This window comes from Drosophila elegans, unplaced genomic scaffold (genome assembly GCF_018152505.1).
Source record: "Drosophila elegans isolate 14027-0461.03 unplaced genomic scaffold, ASM1815250v1 contig_208, whole genome shotgun sequence".
NCBI classification, from domain to species: Eukaryota; Metazoa; Arthropoda; class Insecta; order Diptera; family Drosophilidae; genus Drosophila; species Drosophila elegans.
Genome location: NW_024545578.1, coordinates 17,924,982 through 17,947,384, shown reverse-complemented (window position 1 = coordinate 17,947,384; position 22,403 = coordinate 17,924,982). Strand labels below are relative to the sequence as shown.

The 22,403-nt window shown below is 39.1% G+C and overlaps 1 protein-coding gene across 1 annotated transcript in view; it reads right to left on the bottom strand.

Moving 5' to 3' along the window:
* Window positions 1-740: 740 nt before the first annotated feature.
* The window catches only part of LOC108142495 (bifunctional heparan sulfate N-deacetylase/N-sulfotransferase), a 57,970-nt gene continuing 36,307 nt past the window's right edge, over window positions 741-22,403 (bottom strand). The window contains exons 4-7 of the mRNA XM_017266390.2: window positions 18,563-18,772; window positions 5,374-7,258; window positions 3,729-4,081; window positions 741-2,230 (exon numbers count right to left, since the gene is read on the bottom strand). Coding sequence (XP_017121879.1) covers window positions 2,128-2,230; window positions 3,729-4,081; window positions 5,374-7,258; window positions 18,563-18,772 — 2,551 coding nt within the window. The 3' untranslated portion in view covers window positions 741-2,127. The remainder of the gene's footprint in view (window positions 2,231-3,728; window positions 4,082-5,373; window positions 7,259-18,562; window positions 18,773-22,403) is intronic.

Sequence of the window (22,403 nt, the reverse complement as noted above, 5' to 3'; positions counted from 1 at the left end):
TCTAATTATGTGTGCAAAGTGAATAAACATTAATAAATATTAGCTTTATTGGAGTACAAAATTATATAAGTTAAACATTCGAAATCAGGCTATAATATCTTAAAACTTTCGTATTTTCTTCAATTTTAATTGTTTGTTGGTAATGGACCAGGGGTTAATGAGAATAAAGACGGCTCACTAAAGCAGTTATTAAATTTGTCAAATAAGAAATTCAAATTCGAAAACGTTCAAAGTGATTAGTTCACATCTAAATAATCGATAGTTTCCATCGACCAGCCTATTGTCTTGCGACACAGTTGAACCCTGTGTCTCCGCTTTTAGTGCACTGCTTTGGAAGATGTCTCGGCTATTAGTCCGCTACAGAAACTTTGGTGTCCTTGATTTAGATCATGGTGACCTCGCTTTTGTTCTACGCTGCACAGTGGACCAAAAATCTGTAATTCTTTTCTAACCTATGAATTTACAAAATTAGATTTTGTAACAATTTAATTTAAAAAATTGTAAATCCAATTCAAAATTTCCTGTACTTGTCGTGTTAATCAATTTTGAAAGCTTTATAAACATTTTGAAAAATGTATATGGAAATCTCTAATTACTACATTTTGTGAAATGTTCTCCAACAAAATTTATTGAAAGGTTATAAATTTGCTTACGGTATTAAAAAGTATTCTATTCAACTTCTTAAAATTGTTTTTGTTCAGACCGATAGTCCCAAGAAAACAAGAAAAAACCAACATGAATTCCATTTTACACTTGCAATAATTTTCGCTTTTATTATTGTCGCATTACGAATCTAAACTTGAACTAGTTCTCATACATTTACGCATATATCCAACTATACAATAGAGCTTTGCTTAGTGCTGCGTTAAAAATACAACTAGAGTTTTACAGTTTTACATCGAGGCCTGTGACAAGCGCATTTTAGGTCTACTCACTAGGCTTAGGCTAAAAACATCTATAATACACTTAGGGGATATAGAGGCAGCCTTATGCTTAACGTACTATTCCGAAATGTGTGTTTCTTTTTTTATATATATAGCACTCGTTAACTGCTGGAACGAACATACAGTTTTGGCATGGATTTAAAATGCTTAAAGTACACAGGAGTTTTTGCAGCTGCCATGTGGATAGTATGTGGTAGTTATGTGTGTTTAGAGTTGTCAAAAGTTATTTGATCGAGTCTTTAGGATGCGGAGAGCTGAATCGGTGTCTGAGGTAATAACGAAAGTGCTGGATTATGCGTAAACTTAATTAGGCGCTTAATTCGCCATTATCAACTAATAAACATTAAACAACTAACAAAGCGCATTTATGCATTTATTCATGATGCCTCATGATATTATTTATGATAATTTATAATGCGCAAGCATCCACACACACGCCTATTTACACAACGTTCGCTGACAAACACACAGATACGCACTCACACACTGTACAACTTCAGCTGACAACTGCAGTGACATTAATTAGCTGCAATAGCAACAAACAAAAAAAAGATTTATGCATGTTAAAAGCGACTAATTATGATACTTTTTCCTTCTTAATTTATCTTTTTTCTACAGCAGCTGTTTTTAAGCTGTTTCTGTTTTCCACTTTCGGCAAAAGTTTTTGCAAAACTGCACTTCAACAAATTTTTTTTTTTAACTTAATGTACTTGATAAAAATAGGGATTAGGAAACTTGTTTTAAATAAAAAATATAAAAGTTTAAGTAAAATTCGCCTTTTTCGTAAAAAATCGAAACTTCATTTGCTTAAACTATAAATTATTTTTACTTCTAAACATATTTCAATGAATTTAAACATCAAACAAAACGGGCTTATTTATTCAATGATTTGTTAAAGCAGTTTATGCCATATTAATATCAAACATTTGGCTTATTTAAAGTTAGCATTTGCAAAAATTTGCCGAAAGTGAAAATTAGATTAGGTCTGGTAGTTTTTCCATTGAATTTCCGCTTCATTTTCATCCCGTCAGTTGTGACGTCGCCTCCTCTGTACGCTTTCTGCATTTTCGGCCGCCAAATGCAGCCAATGCAACTGCTTCCTGAGTTTTGCCCGCAATTTGCGATACTTAATGCCTCCTATGCCACCGTCACCGCCACCAGCTCCTCCTCCGAACAGCTGCTATCACGTGCCCGTGGACAGGTCGTCTTTGAGCCACTGCGGTATTGGCCTCGAGCCGAGCTTTTTGAGCAACTTCACCAGCGCCGTATTGTGATTCAGATAGTATCTGAAAGCGAACAAAAAAACAGAGAGATATTCCATCAGAATTGTGTGAAGAACGCAGTATAAGTCTTTGCGCAATTAGAATTTCAAATCGCTCCGTTCCCGCCTCAAATAAAACAAATATGCAGATCGACAGACAGTGAGTTATCTTTGCAGCCCCTCTTTGCTAGCTAAGTTTTTGAATGTTTTATTTTAGTTTTCTATCTATTTTTTTATGAACCATTTCTTTCGCTCAGAGTTCAAAAGCAGATTTTATGCGCAAGGATTTCGACAAGTTGGCGATGTCGTCTTGTGATAAAACTAAGAAAGCTAAGCTTTCAAGCTGATCATTTAATACATGCATGTTTAAATACTATGTACATCACCATTTTATTTAAAATTGTTGGTATTGATGCTTCACCCAGAGAAAAACGGCATAGTAATATTAAACATAAAAATGTTTGAACGTAACATTGTTTTTCAAAATATAAACTAAACTAATCTAAAATAAACTAAAAACATTATTTAATTGGTGTTTCCAATAGGAATATATTAGAATTCAAAATTTGTTTTCATTTTAAATCAAAATTTTCCATAATTCAAAAATAAAAATTACTGTATAACTCATTTGGATTTAATCAAAACACTTTTCGGGCTAAGTCAGTACCGAAAATATTTATTTCAAAGTGAAAATATTTGGATTTGTCATGTTTTCTCTCTGGGGGTTAAAATTAAAACTCCAATTACAAGTTCCTGCTTTCCAGAAATATATTCTTATAAATACTGATTTCTGAAAAAATGTATAGCTTTCTATTAAAAAAAAAACTGATAACCTTTATATATATATTAAAAATACAGTTCATTTTAAGGAAATGCCTCCCATCTCAATGCTTAATATCCATAATAAACTTCCCACTTCACAACTGCCAGTCTACTAAGCCCACATCCTGACATATACTCGGGGCATCATCATGAAATCTTGCCAGGAAACAAATTTCGCCAGCTTACAGGCACTTTTATTTGGCCAACTCCCCTGATATATTTCCCATTTACTCCAGTTGAATGCCTCACAAAGTAGTCCATCTGTCCATCTCCATCTCCATCTCCGTTTCCGTTTATTTTCCGTGTGTGGTTGTTGGCCTAGAAAAATTCCGGCAGCAAATCGTTTCCCTTGTCAACTGACAACAGCTGGCATACCAACGAAATCGCAGTACAGCAAAGTGCACTTTTAGCGGCCGCAAAGTGGCACATACCCTTTACACGGACAAAAAAAAAAATAAGGAGAAAACAGAAAAGCGAAGAGTTTTGTCCCCACACCCATGCCCACATATGTATGTTCATTAATCCTTCACTCAAAGCAGCTGCTCCTTTCTCGTCCTGTCTGCCCCAAATCACTCACTCACCCGCACCCCGCCCACACGACTGATGGCTCGAACTTTTCATGATTTTGCCACCTTTCCGGATTTGGTTTGGTCCCAGTGTCCCACACACCCTTTTTCGGGCCGAATTTCGATTTTACTCACCGCTGCAACAGCTTGGCACTGCGCTCATCCATCGTCGGATACTGACGGCCCTTGGACTTTCCCAGGCATTTATTGCGCTTCTCGCTGACGGCCTGGCAGTAGAAGCCCTTCTTCACGTCGTATCGCAGGTGATTTGAATAATCGAGCAGCGGCTGGATTTTCAGGAAGCGCTGCAGCTCGTTCATCACATCGATGGGATTCAGGCGCAACTGCTCGCCGTCGATGATGTGCAACTGCTGGGCGGGATAGTAGGCCAGCCAGTGCTCCAAGTGCTGGGCGTACTTGCCGGGATTCAAGCATCGGTTGCGCAGATCCTTCAGCGCCCTCGGTGCCGAGTCACTTGCCGTTATGACCTGTTCAAGTGGTGCGAGAAGAATACAATTGCATTGCTGTTGAATTCAGTGCTATTTCAAGTTTTGAGCAACGATATTGCCCATATGCACCCAAAGAAATTGGGCTGTTTTTTAAAGTTTGCGTTTATTTTATGTGTTTCAATTTAAAAACACTTAGATAAATACCTAAATATAATATATATACTCATATAGCCCCAACAAAATAATCCCTTACTTACAAAAAACTTTTTAAAGAACTTTGAATTACTAAAACAATTTTTTTAACCATTAAAAAATGTTATTTAACATTAAATTTGTTGCCAATTTTTTGTTAACCACTCTCTTTTAAAGTGCAAAGCAAAAAAAATGATTTTAAAATTCCCACAAAAAACTTAAGTCAATCTTAAGCAAAATCTAATAGCTATAACTATTGCAATGAGGATTTGTATAATTCGGTTAGCTACTTTGTTAAGAGTATTCATATTTACTTAATAAGAATATTTATTCACCATCAAAACTGAACACTTTTAAATATTTTTTCAAATTATTTTGGAATTCTATTTTTGTTTCAACTCCTTAGTGATTTTCTAATTTATTCCTATTTTCTATTGTAAGTGTAAAATAAGTGTGTGCAGAAGGGGAAGAATGACGAACAAAATTTGAGTGCCTTAGCCTGAACCTGGACACATGTCAGAGCAAGCTGTCGGAGTAATCTGAGGCATTCGGACATGTGTTAGTTGTGGGACAAGACTGGGTGCAAATGGACATTTTCCGGCATGGCATTCAAATGAAATGTGTTAAAGGATGTTGGGCACCTACTTGCCACAATGGAGCAGCAGGACCCACAAGTTGTTTGAATTAAAACTGGATTTTCCAGCATTTAATTTGATTTCGTTTTGTTTTTCTCGGTTTTCTTTTGTGGTGAACCCAAATGAATTTTCCTGTTTGCTCAAATGTTTCTTTTCATTCTCCTCCACAGTGCAAGTTAAGAAATTTGCAATTTGTGGAATTTATATTCGCTCGAGTTGATATCGAATCAATCAGGGGGCAACATTCCATTTGCACAATAGGCGAAGAGGCGAGTTAATTATAGTTTGGAATGTAGTGTACCTAAAGATTTGCACAACATGTCTATCCAGATTTTACTGTGAAATACTTTTTTCTCAGTGATAGGTGTTAATTCGGATTCTAATCTTAAGTTAAAGTGGTCTTGACTAACACTTAAAAGAGGTTTCTACCTTGTTAAGTCGAGAAACAAACAAATAAATTGTTCACTATGAAATTCGAAATTAAAATAGGTAAGAGTGACCTACCTGATAGAAACTATAGTTATTGGCTATTACGTCGCCGTGGGATCGCTGATGTTGGTACCAAGAGTAGGCCCGCTTTGCCGGAGATATCAAGATCGTCACAATCTTGGCATGCGGAAGTAGGGCATGGGTTCTCTTTGGCACAGCTTCGCCATCGAAATAAGTAGCACTCTTTTCGAACATAAAGCGTGGCGATCCCAGCTGCGTGGGCATCGGAGAACTCGTATTTGGCATTGTTTCTGAGGGAAAGAAGTCCATATACCAGTCCAGTCCCCTATAGTAGTTATTGCCATTGAAGAACTGAACCTCCTCGAAGGTTTCGGGACTGGCGATATTACTCGCCACACTGCCGTGCATGGATAGGAATGTATACAGAGCAGTGGTGCCCGTTTTCTGCGGTCCAATCACCAGAAACTTGGGCAGCGAGTCGCAGTTCTTGGTCTTCGACCAGATTTTCTTGTGCCGCACATCATCACACGGATTCCCCCAGACGGGATCCACCTCCTCGGGATGCAGCCGGAAGTACATCTCGGCCAGCTGAACGGGCGGAGCTGAGGCCAACTTGAGATTGGTCCAACACTGCAGGAACTTGATCACCGATTGGAATGTGTATAGGGCCAGCCGATCCGATCCATAGTTGGACATGTGCGTCATGAATATGTTGATGGGATTATACACAATGGTCTGGAAGAGTTCTCCACCCTGTATTGATTCATCTAGTTTATCCCTACCCCCCGGATAGCGATCAATGTACATGGTGTGGGTGAATAAGCCACACGTCTGCCTGGGCAGCACCATTATATTGCGATGAATGAATCCTCTTCGCAACCGGGCTGGCCTCAAATGAGGATACTCTTCGGTGGACGTAACCTTCACATTCCACACCTTCTTCCATGCTAAATAGAGTAGCTCATGGGCGGGATAGACGCCCGAATGATGTGGTGATATGGAGTAGCCCGAATCCGTGGGTATATTGTGATCCACAGCAAAGGCGTAGTTTAAGTGCATTTCTGCCATCAGGAGGGTAAGGTTATCATACAGATGCGGCTGCTGGTGCTTCCACATATGCGAGAACCAGTTGAACTCTTGGACGTTCTGCAGCAGGAAATCATCTCCCAGATTTTCCTCCCTCGTGCCATGATGGTAGTACTTTCCCGAGAATCCCAGATTGAACCGAAAGCCAGGAACCATGGCTGCTATATTTTTTTGCGTCGCTATCAGTGCTCGAACATCATCTGGTCGCAGCCTTGTGCCCTTTTCTCCAACGAATATATCATCTATATCCACGAGAATCATGCGCTCCAGATTTAGACTAAGTTGACCATGACTTAGATAACTCAGGGCATCCAGGAAGACCAATCGATGCAGCCAGAAACGCAAACTGCTGCCGAAGAGAACTCTTTGTATGCCATCCAACTGTCCGCGATCTTGCAGAACTGTAGTCAATGGAAGTTGCACCTGACCCACACTATCCGCTGGATATTCTTGAGTGTTTCTTTGGGCCCACTCCACTGGCTCATAGGTACTGTGATTATGCTGGAACACCGCCCAATCATCTCCCGGCAAAGCTCCCCATGCCGTTTCGCCTGCGCGGGTTAATCGAAGCACTGATGAGGAGGGATTTAAGCTGGCATCCCTAAGTCTTAAATTCGTGTTTACAAATAGTGGAAAGTCACGGAGTTGTGCGCCCACTAGGGTTTCTTCGCTGGGACTCACGAAACCCACAATTCCCACGGAATACTCCCGACAATATTTGTCCAGCAGCTCCCGATTCCACTTGTCCATATTGAGGTATTTGTCCAGGTTCTCAAACACTATCACGCCATAACGGCCTTTATCCAGATTTGTGAGAACTGGTAGACTCTTGCCCGCCACTTCGATTTTATATCTGCAATAAATGGGAAAAATTCGTATTGTTAATTAAAAATAAATATATTTAAAGGTTTAAAAATATAGATACAGAAAATAAATAAACAAAAGAAGAGTACAGAATCATTCAACCGTAAATTATCCAACCTACAGGATACAAACTTAATAATTAAAACTTTGCCAAATAGATTTTAACCAACTTTTCACTTTAACCGAAAATTAATACATTTTGATACAAAACAATGTACTCTATACTATTTTTTTTCTAATTTGAATGCATTAAGCAGCCATTGCAACATATGCGTATCACTATCGAAAAATATATATGTACCATAACTGTCAAACCGCAAACAAATAATAATATTCATCAAAACAATATACTATATATTTTTTTTCTAGCCCCAACACGATTATTGCAACAAATGGCATATAACAATCAGTTAAATATCTGTGTCATAACTGCCAAACCAAAATCAAATAGTTGTTGTATTTTTAGTTTCGTATATATTTCTTGGCATATCACAATCAGTAGAATATCTATGTGCCATAACGGTTAAGCCAAAAACAAATTGGTATAAATAATATTAACCAAAACATTTGCTAAAGTATTTTCAACCGGAAATATATATATTTCGGTGTGAGTCGATATACTCTTGCAACCTCAATGAGATTATTGCAACAAATGGCATATCACAATCAGTAAAATATCTATATGCCATAACTGTCAAACCAGAAACAACATGGCAACCAAAGATGGCGTTAGAAGGAGCCGGCAGAGATAGGGAAAGAAAGAAAGTGCTTGTCAAATGTGACATTCATTGAGAGTGTGGGCAAATGAGACAAACGAAATCCTTCTTGAATTGGAGAAGAGAAATGAGGAGAGGAGAAGGAGGGGACGAGAAGTGCAGCGAGAGCTGCATTTGACAGCTGAATGTCAAAAGCGGTTGGCAATGACAAGCCATAGAGCATGGATGACATTGCGTTGCACTCGCAATTGCAATTTCAAACACAAACGTGAGTTGCATCCGCATTTTAGCGGGCGAGATAAGCTTGGGTCGTTTTGTAGAGAAAAATATAGCATAAATCTCGGAGCACTCTTTAAGTGCTTAATTTGCAATAGTTACGTCTTTAAATTATTTACCTATGGCATTCGTTATTCACATTCATTTACATATCCAGCAATTGCAAAAAACACAACCAATGCCATAATTACATTGAACACGGTTGCATAAATATGCAACGTCGCTATGAATAAAATCAATTTCAATATTATTATTTTCGCTGGGAAAGCCTGCTAAACGCCGCCGTATTATATACCCACTACTACTATTACAACTATACTGCTCCCTTCGCCTGACCGTAAAAATTTTGCATAAATATTAAAATATTTTCACTGATATGGAATTTCCAATTGATTGAATTTCAGTCTGTCTCTGTGCATTTCTCATTGGGTGGAGAACGCATATGCATGCGGACCAAATGTCGGTTTTGGTTTTGCGTATATCCTGCATATACACTGCCAACCAGCATCCTGTATGCTGAATCCTGCATCCACCACATCCTGTTAGCCGGCCATTTAGTGGATTTTAAAGCTAAACAAACCGAGCTCGTGACCAAGGCCAAAAACCCAAAAACTCAATGTTGTCCACTTTATTCAATATGCCAAGCGGTGTTTCCACCATTTAAGGTGCCTGGCCAGCACACGTAAAAACCGAAACGGAACGTAAAAAAGCCAATGGGGCAGCCATTGTAAACCTTTTTATTTCTTTATTTTTTAACCCGCCACACATTCGCCGAAGCATATTAAAAATATTTGCAACTGCCCCCGCGACCGCTCGGCTGCATATAAAAGTCATAAAGCAAAACAGTTTATATATGTCTGAATGTGGTGCTCCACTGGGCCGAAACTGCTCCCCGTATATCGCATATTGTAGATATACATATGTGTATATTTTGTGGAATGGCAGCTTGCTCGTGGGCGTGGCGTATTATTGATAGTTTTGTGCGATGGGCCTGACAAAAAACGAAATGACTTTTGGCCTGCTCCCCGCACGACCCGCTGAGTTATGGGAGTTGGAAAATAAAACCAGGTGTTGGGTGGTTGGGCGGTTAAAACGCTGACACACTGCATGCATTGCATATTTTATGGCGCGTCAACACGAGACCATGTGTCACACGGCATGGGGTCTTCATTTTTGGAGTGAAGGGCGGGATTCTGCAGCAAGCCCATCAAAGTGGTCATTTATGTCCCGCCCGGATATTGAAAAATCGCACGCCCAGCGACAGCTCGGGGACGAAATACGATTAAAAGAAAGGAAATATAAAGTGGTAAATTAAGTTAAAGAATTTTGGGTCGAACCAGGAATGACCTACAGACTATAAAAAAAATAAAAACAAAAATATTGAAAAAAAAGATTAAATGATGAAATACTCATATTTCTAAAGATTTTGAAGAAAGACATTGAAAAATTAAAAATTGTAAATACATAAAAGTAGTTTTACCATTTGAATAGTTTTTTTTTAGAAAGAAAACATTTTAAGGCTTTAAAAATGTAAAATTACTTAGATTCAAAAATATTAATATTAAAATAGCAACACTAACGACTGTTAAATTTTCAAAAATGATTAGGCATAGCAAATATGGAAATAAATCAGGTGGGAATTCAAACTTAAGTTTAAGAAACCCGTGATACTAAAAATTTAAACACGAAAAGGATAATGGATACAAATATAATTTAAAATGTTTTATAATCTACACGTCCACAACATATTATTTAACCTAATGTTAAAGGTATTTATAAACTTCTGAATTGTTTCCTGTTTGAACAAAAATGCGGACAATTTAGTTACTAACCCCAATTAGTTTGCCAAAAATTCTTTTTTTTGCTGTCCGAGTTATTTGCCCACTGTCAAAGATAACAGCCAAACCACCCAGTAGCCCAAAACGACCCACATCAAATGACACAAACGAGCCAAACAGGCACGAAAAGAATTTCACTGCATACTTTTCAGGTGTTCGGGGGCTACATGGATGTCGGGGGAGATTAAATGTGAACTTCTGCTAGGTTATTCGAGTCCTGTAAGAGCATTAATTAAAGCGTTTTATCTGCACAAAATGTTTGTTTAATTAACTATGCAATGACACTTTCCCTTGTGCGAGTGTGTGGATATTTGAAATTTAATTGCCAGACGGAAAGAGAGGAGTTCATTTACAGGCCCGCAGCGGATTTGTTTTAAAAACCCATTACCGGGTATTACTTGCAAGTAAATAAATGTTGTTTTTTCCCGCCATATGCATGTGTTTTTTGGAGGTGTTAGAGGGCTTGTGCTCATTTGTTTGCATTTGTACGGGGTGTTAAATTATCCTCGGGATAAACGTAAAAGTGCAAATGGCGGCGTGCGCGCGAGAGCTTGTTTTTCCTTTTGGCCTTGTTCGTTCTTCTTCTTGTCTCCGTTTCCGGTTCGTAGGTGTTCCCTGTTTGTTTGTTTGTCTGTCTGTCTGTCTGTCTGTCTGTTCGTCTGTCTGTCTGTGTGTCTGTCTGTAGGACTGAATGTGTGTGGGTGTTTGGCTGTGTTTGTTGGCCTTCTCGCACTTGTCGCTTATGCAACGCATTAAATGAGCTTAGTTTTAGCTGACTTCCCACTGCCACTTTGGCTTACAGGGTCTTGTGTCGACTCCGCTCGAGCAGCTAAAACATTCCGCTTCACCAATGCCCCCGCAATCCCCCTTTTAGCGTTATAATTTCATTAGAGCGCTGTGGGGCTGCCGGCTACATCTTGGCGGCGCATCTCACTTGGCCTTGTTGATATTTGGCTCAGGAAATTAAGCTGTGGGGCGAATCGCAAATAGAGATTCCGGCACTGGCTACCAAATCCTTGCGAAAACAAGAATACATTCTCAAAATTAATATGCGAATTTGTATTAACTCGGGAGATGTTATCATTTAAGTTATTAAAATTTTAATTAAATTTTCTTTTAATATAAATTCATCAGTTATTTTCAATTCTAAGGGCTCTCACATTTATCTGATTAAATAAAAAATTAAAATGAAACATAGATCTAAAATAGAAAAAAAATTGTTAATGATGCAGTAGGTTGTTTTTGAAATTGATAAAGAATATTTACTATTTTAATCGCTTTACTTTTTATATCATTTTTTTTAAATGAAAAACAAAAACCGTATGGAAACAGCTTTATGAATATGTTTTATAATCATTTATTTTTAAATTGAAGTAAATTACAATAAAAAAGCACTTTCGTTACGAGTCTAACTGCTATTTTTTCAATGTATCATACAACAGGAAACATGTATGCTTGAGATCGACATAGATGGTAAACCTCCTCTAATCGAACAAAATCCACAACATTTATTTGCCCAAGGCCAGCTCCCATTGAAAGCCGTGTGCTGACTGGTTTTTGTGGCCAGCCAGGTGAATTGATCCCTGCCATAAGAGCCCATCAGCCGTACGGTCCGACCGACAGATGGCCCCAAAAAGCGGGCAATGGCAAAAGTTGCGCCGTGAGGCAAAGTTTCAGCTTATTAGCTGTGTGAGTAATGATGCAATTAGCACGGTAGAGACCATGAACTACCTGATTACTTGATTAGATGTGCTGTGTTGTAGGGACACGTGGGCCAATTAGTTGCCAGATGAGTGGGAGGCGATTGATTTCTATCAGTCGGATACGGAAATAGGAAAATTCGTAACCTTCTGAGGTGATTTACAATCAACACTGACATAAAGTATTTGAGAGTATTTTATCTGCTCTTAGGATCTCTGTAATTTAGGACTCAGTATTTTTGGCTTTGCAAAATAAAAGGGTTAAAATAAAAATGTACTTACGAAAGAAATATATTATTTCATTTATTGTTGGTACATGTTTAGTTTTTGTACTTTAAACATTCCATACAGTTTTGTACTAAAGGTAAATAATATATATTGTAATGCTATTTAAATACGCACATGTTTTTGAACAATTAGCCCGCAATTAAATATCAACCCATATTTTCAGTTTTCATTCGTATTGATTGACATTTAGCAATTGCATAAGTAAATTTACAACACATGCTAATTTATTGGGCTTTCCTTTATTGGGGCGCAATTACTCCATAATTAAATGTTCGCCCAGATTTTCATTTTGATAATTACAGGGTTAAAGTTCCTCCCTCGAAATTCCAATTTAACTCCTTGCGTATTAAGACATTTTCCCCGTGGCCTATAATTTTCAAGCGTAATTAACCCCACCCCTCAGCAGTCACTTGAAATGGGAAGTATTTACCCCAAGAAAAGCACTTTGGTCGCTACTTCAGCGACTGGCTGAGTAATCTATATATCATAAATAAAAACTCTACGAGGAGGCAACTGTGTGCTCGAGAAGCGGAAGTTACTTCTGGCTCGGGACACTAAACAATGTGAAAATTATACAACAAATGGCCATTATATGGCATCGGCTAGGAGGAGTCGGATTCGTAAGGCCCCGCCCACTCAGCCCGCAATCCATTCTTTCATCCTTTCGACGAGGGCAATAAATGAGTTTAAACTAGAAAATTTATTATACGCGGCGAAACTACTTAAGTCCCATACACACACTCACACACAGCATGGAATGAAAAGGAGAACATGGAGAGCAGGAGACACGCAAAGGCAATGTCCTTAAAGTCGCGACTTGTGAGTTTCACAACCCCCCAGCCTGTTTAGGCCAATATAATCACGCAAGCCAGACGACGGCTCCGGGGAAAAGTAGGGGAGTCACCTCCTGCTGCTTGAGTAATTCAATAAAATAACCAATTTGTTGAAAAAAAAGAATGGGAAGAAAGTAGGATAACAACAAGCGACAACAACAAGAGCCCCAGCAAAAAGCCAACTTGTCACACAAAACATGAGCGTGGGGTGCATCGGGTTTCAGGGGGTTAAAGGTGGCGGGGACAATCTCTGTGCACAGCAGCCAACAAACTCGAACTGCCGCGTCACGTGCCAAGCGCTTGAGCAAAAAAATATTTTTTATTTCCACAAACACAAGGGAAAAAATGTATAAGGACCATACACATATGCCTGCATATATGTATGTATGTCGACACTATTCAATGGCTACTGCCGTGGCCTAAACAGTGGTAAACATTTCTATGAAATCTTAATGGAACGATTCTTATAAATTGAATTCGGATTTGTAGAATTTTTAATTGCAAATGAAATGGAATTTTAAATTTTCCAAAGGAACTTTTTGCCGCTTGGCGACCCTCACACAGACAACTGCAGTTGTGTGGGATTAGAAAAATACAAAGTGGATTTGTGGAATTTTTAATTGAAAGGAAATGGAATTTCAAGTCTTGACTTGTCAAGTTATTTATTTAATTGTAACTGGAATTTTAGATTGATATCTAGGGCAAGCGCTTGAGCTATCTGAAGCAGCATTCAAGGACTCTAAATACATTTTAATCTTGGGGGTTTTAATAAAAACAAGTAGATTGTATAAATATTTATTTATTACGGCACTTATAGATTTAAGCAATATCTATGCTTTTTAGCATTAGAAACATTTATAGATTTAAAAATAACAAATATTTATAAATAGTAAATATAAGAAAAATATACATTGAACTTGATTGGCAGTTTCGAATAAAAATATATAAACTTTAAAGTTTTAGTGTAAATTTAATTTATTTTATATTTTGAAAAAGTTTTCTAGTCTTTTCTAATAGTTTAAAAGATTTATCTACACTTTGTGACTTTTATATATTAATATACTAAAGTGAAATATTAAACGCATATCTATTTCCAAGAAAAGTTAGCATTTTCATACGATTTAATATTTAGCTTCCATAAATCTAATGCCGAATATTTATCAAAAATGCAATCCCCAGACAAATTATATAATTTTACGGCCCATTGATCCCCACTGTGGCACAACAGATAGTCTGCCTGGTGGCTGGTTAAACTCCATTGACTTGTGAAAAATTGAAAATAAAAATTTTCCGCGACATTATTAAAGTAAACATTGGCGAAAAGGGTGTGATTATGACGAGTCAAGCGCAGGCAGCAGCTAGACGAGCTAGAAGGAGAGCCAGGAAACCCAGAAAGCCCGGAAAAGCGGGGAAAATAGGGGAGCCAAGTCCTCTAGCCATGGCAAGCTTCCAATTGTGGTGGCTGTTTATGGCGCTTGCCATGTGTCTGCGCGAATTGACGTCAGTTGAGGAGGAAATTGGGGTAAAAGGGGCGAAATGGAGCAGCCTGGCGTTCGTTATTCGCCTTTTGCCATTTCGCGTTTTAAAAAGTTCGGGCTCCCAGTGGCGCAATCAGCGCCCGGAATAAGCGAAAGGATGAGCGCAGTTTTTGGCCTGAACCACCACAAAAGCACACTACATTATTCACACACACACACACACACACACACACACCGACATGCCCAGCGGGGGGCGGAGGGAGTGGCTGGGTAGGACGATGGTTTAAATGATAACAAGGCTGCTGCTGATGACTTCCGTGTGCTGACTTGACTTCAGTCAGCTACCGCCTGACTTGGCTGCTTCCTTAACCTGCTGACTGAAGCCGAATCAAAAATTGAAAATAAGGTTAAGTAGCTATTACACGCATACACGCCTACGCTCTATTGCGCACATTATAAATGGCAATTTAATAAGCGATGGCATAGCCAAAAACCATTGAGCCGATGTCTTTTGGGCCGCGTAATTACCTTGGAAAATTTCATTAGAATTTCACGGCGCATTAGAGGCAGAAACTTGCTTCCATATAACACTCACCACTTCCAGTTCCCCGAAAGGACCTCTTTTTCTGGAGGCTGGCCAGCTTACAAATGGCGGCAATCCGGGCGTAAAAACTTTTGCAAAACTTTGCATACTTGCTGGCGCGCGCCGCTTTTGGCCAGAAATTTGTATGTACAACGTTGGCCATTTGTCCGTAAGCAAAAAATTAAGGGAGGAGCAGAGAGCCCCCAAAAGCTGGCAATCAATCAATTGGTCAGGCTAATTGGAGCGGCTAATGCGGCAGCGATAACAAAGCGAGAAACCGTGTAGCCAAAGTCCATTAGTATAGACGGAAATCTCAGATATTCACCTACTTAAAATGCAGCTGGGACTTCTGCAAATATTGAATAAATTTAACGACACTTTCTCTCTTCTCTTTGCAGCATTACGCATACGTCAAGTGCGACACTTGGAAAGTCACCGAGTGAATTTTTCATGACTAATTGAGTGGCAACTTGGGAGCAATGAGCAGCGTCGCTTCGGTTCATAAATAATTGATAATGGGAAAATGGGAGTTCTAGGATTGCCCTGGCATAGCATAGATATATAGCCATTGGATGCACCTGCGACCCGCCCACGCACACGCAGATCCCTTCGTTCCCTGGGACGCATTTCAATAATGGCTGCCATGGCGCCAGCGACAACTTTGATTGCCTGGCCTCTGTACTGGAGTAGAGCGTGTTCTGGGGTCGGGATGTACAGCCCCTGGCAGTGCAACAAACTTAAGCTACAGAACATGCCATGACAATCCTTTTGCCGCTTGCTTGCCCCATTTGTGCACAGGGAAAAAAAATTTAAAGCCATAGCTGCAAGCAGTCTAAAAGTCTAATTTTTTTAGATATTTAGAAATTAGTAACAACTTTTGATCTGCACATGTAGTTAAATGATTAGAGCTTTTGCAGACATTAATGAAGCAATAGGTAATTTTAAAATTAAGTATCTCATTTAAAATGTTTATAAATTTAAGAAAAGACCCACAAAAAGTTTGTCTAAGTTTAAACAACAATTTTAATTATTCATTTGTTTTGTTTCAGCATGATATTTTTATAAAAATACTATATGAACTTTAAAGATCTTCAAAAATGTTGCTATTATATGTCATGGTCAAATGCCTGTATTTAATTGACCTATTTTTCACTATTAGTCTTATAATATTAAGTAAAATTAAAATGAAACTAATTTGGCACATACACCTTTGCTTCGGTGTACTCATCTCTTTCTCCGCTCGGTTCTGTGATATGCATACACTTCAACTCCTCACAAAAGTCATCAGCAATAATGAGATGGTAATGTTAATGAAATTTGTTGCCCAGCTCTGGGGATCGGGCAAAGTTTGGAGTACCCGAAACCCCAAGGAACCGACAGCAGACTAGTCACTGAAGAGTACACTAATGAAGTCATTGATAAGCAGCGGGAGTAATGGCAGCATCAAGGGTACTCCCACCCAACAGACACTCCGGGGCTCACATGGCCAAGTTGATTAGGTCATGAGAGTCATTCGCCTGCATATTTGGTTACAGCGCGAGAGACAATGGCTGGCATTACTCAACTTGTTTGGGGACTGGGATTGGGACTGGGATTGGGGTTTGGGGTTTGGGGGTGGAATGAAGAGGACTGATTCTCCGGCTGACTGAATGCCATTGCTGTTGCTATTTGTACTTGAAATCTCATTAAAGTTGAAGCACTTGTCTGCTGCCAAAGAGGAATCTTAGGGCAATGCGAAGGAGCAGGATCAAATGCAGCTAGTTTTCCTTCTGCCATAACGACAAAATTTAATTATACAACACAAAAGCCAAGGGAAGGCAAAAGGAGTCCAAACAGCGTCAACAAAAGCTGCGGCAAATTGAAATTTTTGCCCTTTGACTTTTGGAGGCACAGGCACAGGCTGTTGCTTCAGACTTCTCTCTCCACAAACCATTCTTCCTGCCTTGGCTATAACCGCAATTTGCACAATTCAGTCACAAACATGTATGTCGTGCCGTGCATTTAAAAAGAGTGTGAAGAAAAAAGTTCGTATTGAAAAGTTAGCCACGCCCCGGTGCCAAAGTGCAGCTGGTATAATAATTGCGGTTATTCGCAGGAGAGTCTGCATCCTGCGGTCACTGCGGTTAACCAATTGGGCGGCCTCGGTAGACTCACACCCAAACGCAGAGGACACCCGCCACCCACCCACTCACAAACACTCCAGGAAAGGGAAGCCGACAGGAGAATTACAAAGGCATAACCCAAGGAAAGAATAACTCTTTGTGCGCCACAAGGTAGGCAACGGCAAAGGAGCCAACAAAATAGGGAACTCGGAATACCCTTGGGAAATAAAGCAGCCTAATAGAACATGTTATTAAAGTTCATTTACCAAGGCACTTATTTAACAAAGTCACCTAACGAAGGATTTATTTCAATGTTATGAAGTTATTTATAAAAGGTAAACCTTTAAAAGAGCAGGGACATTTAAGTATGTTTTTAAAATTTAAAATTAAAAGAAAATTTGTATAAACATTTTTAAAAAAAGTTTTAAAATGAATTTCAATGGATGTGCAGTTTATAGAAAGTTAATGGTTATTAGATTTTTGTTTAATGTGTTGTTCAGTTTGCAAAAAAAACAATTTTAATTAAGAACACATTTGCAAAAAAAAAAACATTTTAAATAAGAACCCATTTAAAAGAAAAAAAGTAAGTAAAACTGCTAAAATGAATTTTGAAAACTGGCAGCAATTATAAAAGCCACAAAACTTATATATTAAATTGGGAGCATCTAACAACTTGAAATGCTCTCGAATTATGCAACATTGCTGCCCAGACTCTGTGTGTGTTTATGGCTTACAGTCATCCCGTAGGGGCTCAACTCCTCCTTGAAGTTCAGCACTTTGTTGGCTGACTGGGAAAAACTGCTGACTTGGCCAGAGGAGATATGTGCGGGCGGCCGAAGGTAACGGGGCAGGTGAGACATTGGCCAGAGAAAACGAGACTTCCGCCTGAGCTGGCCCAGATGGATGGATGTGCCGTGCCGGATGGATATGGATGGTATGCTCCGGCAGGGATGCTCGGGATGCGGCGGCGTTTGGCAGGCCACTCGACCACAAAAGCATAAGTTGCCAATTAAACTGGAATGCTTTGCTGGTTGCCCGCAGCGCCACCCCCCAAGGCTGCGCGCCACTGGAGAGACACAGACGGACGGAGAGGCAGGGAATGAAGGAGCTGCATAGCTTGGCATTAATTTCATAACCTGCCTTTTTATGGCCAACTACCCAAATTGGGTCAACATTGACAATGGCCGGGGCTGTAGCAAAGGAACTGGCGGAACAGAGGAAAGTAGAGCATTCCGGAGTCCAGAGTCCGGAGTCCAAAGTCCGGAGGACCTCACTTGGCACTCGCCATTCATTCTGCCTCTATGTCTCTCCGTCTGTGTGTGTGTGTCTCTGTGCGCAACGTGGTGTTGGTTACGCTGCCACTTCCGTTTCCCAGTTACTTTGAGTGTAATAATTATCGCCGCATCGCTGCCTTTGCAATTATGCAAATTTGCCAGAGCTAATTGTCTATGATTTCTCTCTTGCCCTGCGAAAACTTACTTGATCCGATTGTAGACGAGCAGCTCGGCAATGTCCCTGCCCAGTCCGGAATATGTGGTCTCCACGAAAACGAGGACCTTGGGATCGATTCGCAATCGAGCCTCGGAACGATGGTCGGGCGCTGGTGAGGCATCCCGGATGTGCTTGCCGCCCGAGTTGATCATGCGGCAGTTGATGATGGGAGCGGGATGAGTGTCGCGTTGGATGAGACTGAAAAGTACAGAAATGTATTATTATTATTCTAGAAAGGGTGTATGTTCTGTAAAGGAAGCATTTTTCAAACAAACTGTAAGCATTCTTATTTCGCTCTCAACTTTTTTCAGAAAATGTACTTAAGAATATTTAAATAATTTTAACTTTCAATGTTATTGCTCTGCTGTACTGCTTTTAAAAATCCAATTTAAGACAAATACAGTTCAGCGTAAGAATTAAATTTGGTCTTAAATACGTTTGCTAAACTCGTTTTTAAATTAAGAAACTGTAACAATCAACATCAACATTTGACTAATTTCCTTTCGTATACAAATCCCTATTACACCCAGTTCTAAGCAGCCGTCAACTATGCTGAAGTTTAAGCTAACCGTTTTCCTTTGTGTTGTTACATTTTTGGACTCAGCCCTTTTGGATCAAATATTTAAACATTTACCAAAGCAATTAAATGATATGAAGGAGCAGACGTTGACTTTTGAAGCTGTCACAGGGAAAACTCATGCATAAAAAAATATGCTAGAAATAATAAAATGGCAAACTGCACAAAGCCCCGAAATGCAACATTTTGTTGGATGGTAGATAAGCAAAAGGCGGCAAACTTGCCATTGGAGAGCTGTTCCTCCGCTCTAGATGAGCACGATGAGGCGCTGGCGGCGTTCATTTATTGTATTTGCTTTGTCGCGCGAGCGCTGGAGGGGATTTTGGGAAACCAGAAGGAAAAATTTAGGGAGGAGCTATGACACAACACCGTATGTTGTAAGCCAAAAATAAGGAAGCAGAGGGAGAACAGGGCAACGGCAGCCAAATTGAGATACGCGACAACGCTGCGTATGCGTAATATGCAAACATCGTTGGCGGTTGTCTTTCGCGCTGCCTTGATGCTGCGTTTGCCGGTGCCTGTTGGCTGCCACAAGATAAAAGCCAACCACCAGCTGTCTCCCAATACCACTCTTGTTATTCACACGGGAAAAAAAATTTTGAGTGTTTATAAGCCATTACGTTGTTCCATATCCCTTAAACTACACTAAAATTTATTGAAAAAGTGTTGCTGTTTTCAATAGTACGAGAAAAAAAGAAAACTAAGTCTTAAAAATGTTCAATAATTTGTAAGGTTAATCTGTATAATTGTTAGAGAATAATTGACTTGACTTATAGTACTTGCTTTATCAAAACATCCTGGCTATCAATTGCAAGTGGTTAAAATCAATAACTACATTTGTCTATCGCAAAGAAATCACAAAGAATACTACTCAAATAATTAGATGCCATTATTCTGTAGGCATTTTATTGCTGTGTATTAAATTATTCTTTATCATATCAGATCGATTAAATCTAATGAAGCAATAAATAAACACATAAACGTCTACTGCAAAGAAAACCTGTTTAATTATGTTGGTTTACCATTTTCACATTACTCCTATTTTTTTTAGGTTTTATCCCACAGTGCGTTCCCAAGTCCTTTGGCCTGCCTCACATATCTTCATTTGAATGGTGTTCCTGGGTCCTTGTGCTCCTTCGTCCTCTTTAAAAGGCAACAATGCGGCTCATTAGCAAACCAACAACGAGCTGAAAACTGAGCTATCTAATGTAAGTTTGTGAGTCTCAACTTTCCTTTCGGCTGTCTCTGCGTGGGTCAGAACTTTTCACATAGGAGTGGAAAAGTTTGTGCCCTAAAACTACCTGAGAATCACCTTTGAGCTGGGAAACTTTTCTATTTAGATTTTATCATACCTTCGATGCCCGCCCCTTCTCTGTGCTTTATCCATTTATCCATTTCTCGTCGAGTCTAGCGTTTTACTATAAACCTTATGCAATTTCCACATATCCTTGTAGCTTCCGTGTAACCTTTTGCGAAACGGTCTTCAGGCAGGCCAGTCCATTGCAACAGGAAGGAAAATAATAATAACAAAAACCAGCAGCAGTGAAAGCGCTTAGGTGAAAGCGGCAACATGTGTAAAATCCTTTTGCTGAGCGCCTTTCAAGTGAAATCCCTAAAATTAACAAAAACCTATTAGGCCAAGCCCTGAAATCTGCAACGGCACCAGCGCACAGGACATGCAGGACCCACCTGGCTGCCTTGCAAAATATAAATACTTTTTGCATTACACGAATAGGTAAAAGGCCGTGCGGGCGGCACGGATATCAGATCCTGGCAGGCTGGGAAAACTTTTGCACTGCCAAAACAAAATATTTAGATAGCAAACGAACACATATACACACAGTTGCCCAAACACAACACACGTCCACATAAAACAGGCAGGTCCACCAAAAATATCAAAAAGAAAACTTGTTGTTTTTCTTCCCTTTTTTTGCTACACCAAAAGCCCTTTAAACATGGGAAAAAGTACTGGGAATAATGCGAGAGTACTCGGTAAATCAAAACCTTTGCTATAAATATAAAACGTACAAGTTTTACTTTAGAATCCAAGTGCATGTCAAATTTATGCGAAATTTGTGTGAGTTAACGAACAATTTTTGGGGAAACACCTAGAACGTAGCATCCAAACGGAAAATAAAATGAAATTAAACTCTACTTTGTACGTGGATAAAAGTTTGGTAATGCTTCAGATTTCAACTTTTACATTCCCATCGCTAGTGCATCCAAACGCAAATAAATAGGTTTTAGTCGAAAGAAAAGAATGCAGTTTTAATTAAAAAAGGGTTGTTTGGAAAAAGGCAATACAATATTGTTATTTAAGTACTGACGTACATAATCTTTATTAAAACAAAGTTGTTTTCTTAAATCCATTTTTTGCAAGGCAATGCGTTAATTTTATTTTCTCCTCAACTTTAATTTGCAACTTTTTAAAAATTAAAACTTTTATTCTTTCAATTTTCTTGTACTAATATGGTAGTTAGCTGTAAGAAAACTTATTCAATAAAATTCACTTGTTTCATAAATATGTTAATATGTATGGGTATGGGGTTATGATAAATATTTTAATAATTTGTAAAAAACTGATAAATAAACAACTTAGGTAGATTTTACCATCGTTTTGTCTTTAATGCAAAAAAATATAACAGGTAAAATTGATAAAAAAAAGCACTTAGATCAAATGTTGTTAAAAGTATGAAATATTTTCTTGCAACTATGTATTTACAACTTTTACGACAGTTTAATCTTTAAAAACACTTTTATTTATCTACTTTGACCTAGTAAAAGTAACAAAGTAACTATTTTACAGGACGTTTTCATAGTTGATCAGTGGAGGTAAAAACTTTTGCGATTCCTGATGCCCGACTCCTGCGGCATGATGAAGAAATTTTTGCTGCTTGCTCAGCCTTCTCGTTTGCATTTCGTGCAACCTGCTCTGTTTTGGCCTGGCCTCAGTTCGCTGATTTATTTGTGCACAGCACAAAATTTCCGTTTCCGCTGGCGAAGAGGAGGCGGTGGGCGTGGTCGAAAAAAAGGGAGGGCGGGGTCGAAGGTTTCGTCTTTTGTGCTGCATAAATTAGGCAACAAAAAGTCAGTTTATGCATTTGCGACGTGTTATTTATGCGGGCGTGCAACAAACTTGGCAAGCAGCTCGCTGCTCTCTTGCAAATGTTGCACTGTCAACGAAGCTGGGAGAAAAGTGGGCAAAAAGTATAGGGGGGAATATGGTGGGAAATCAGGGGGAAAAACAGCGGA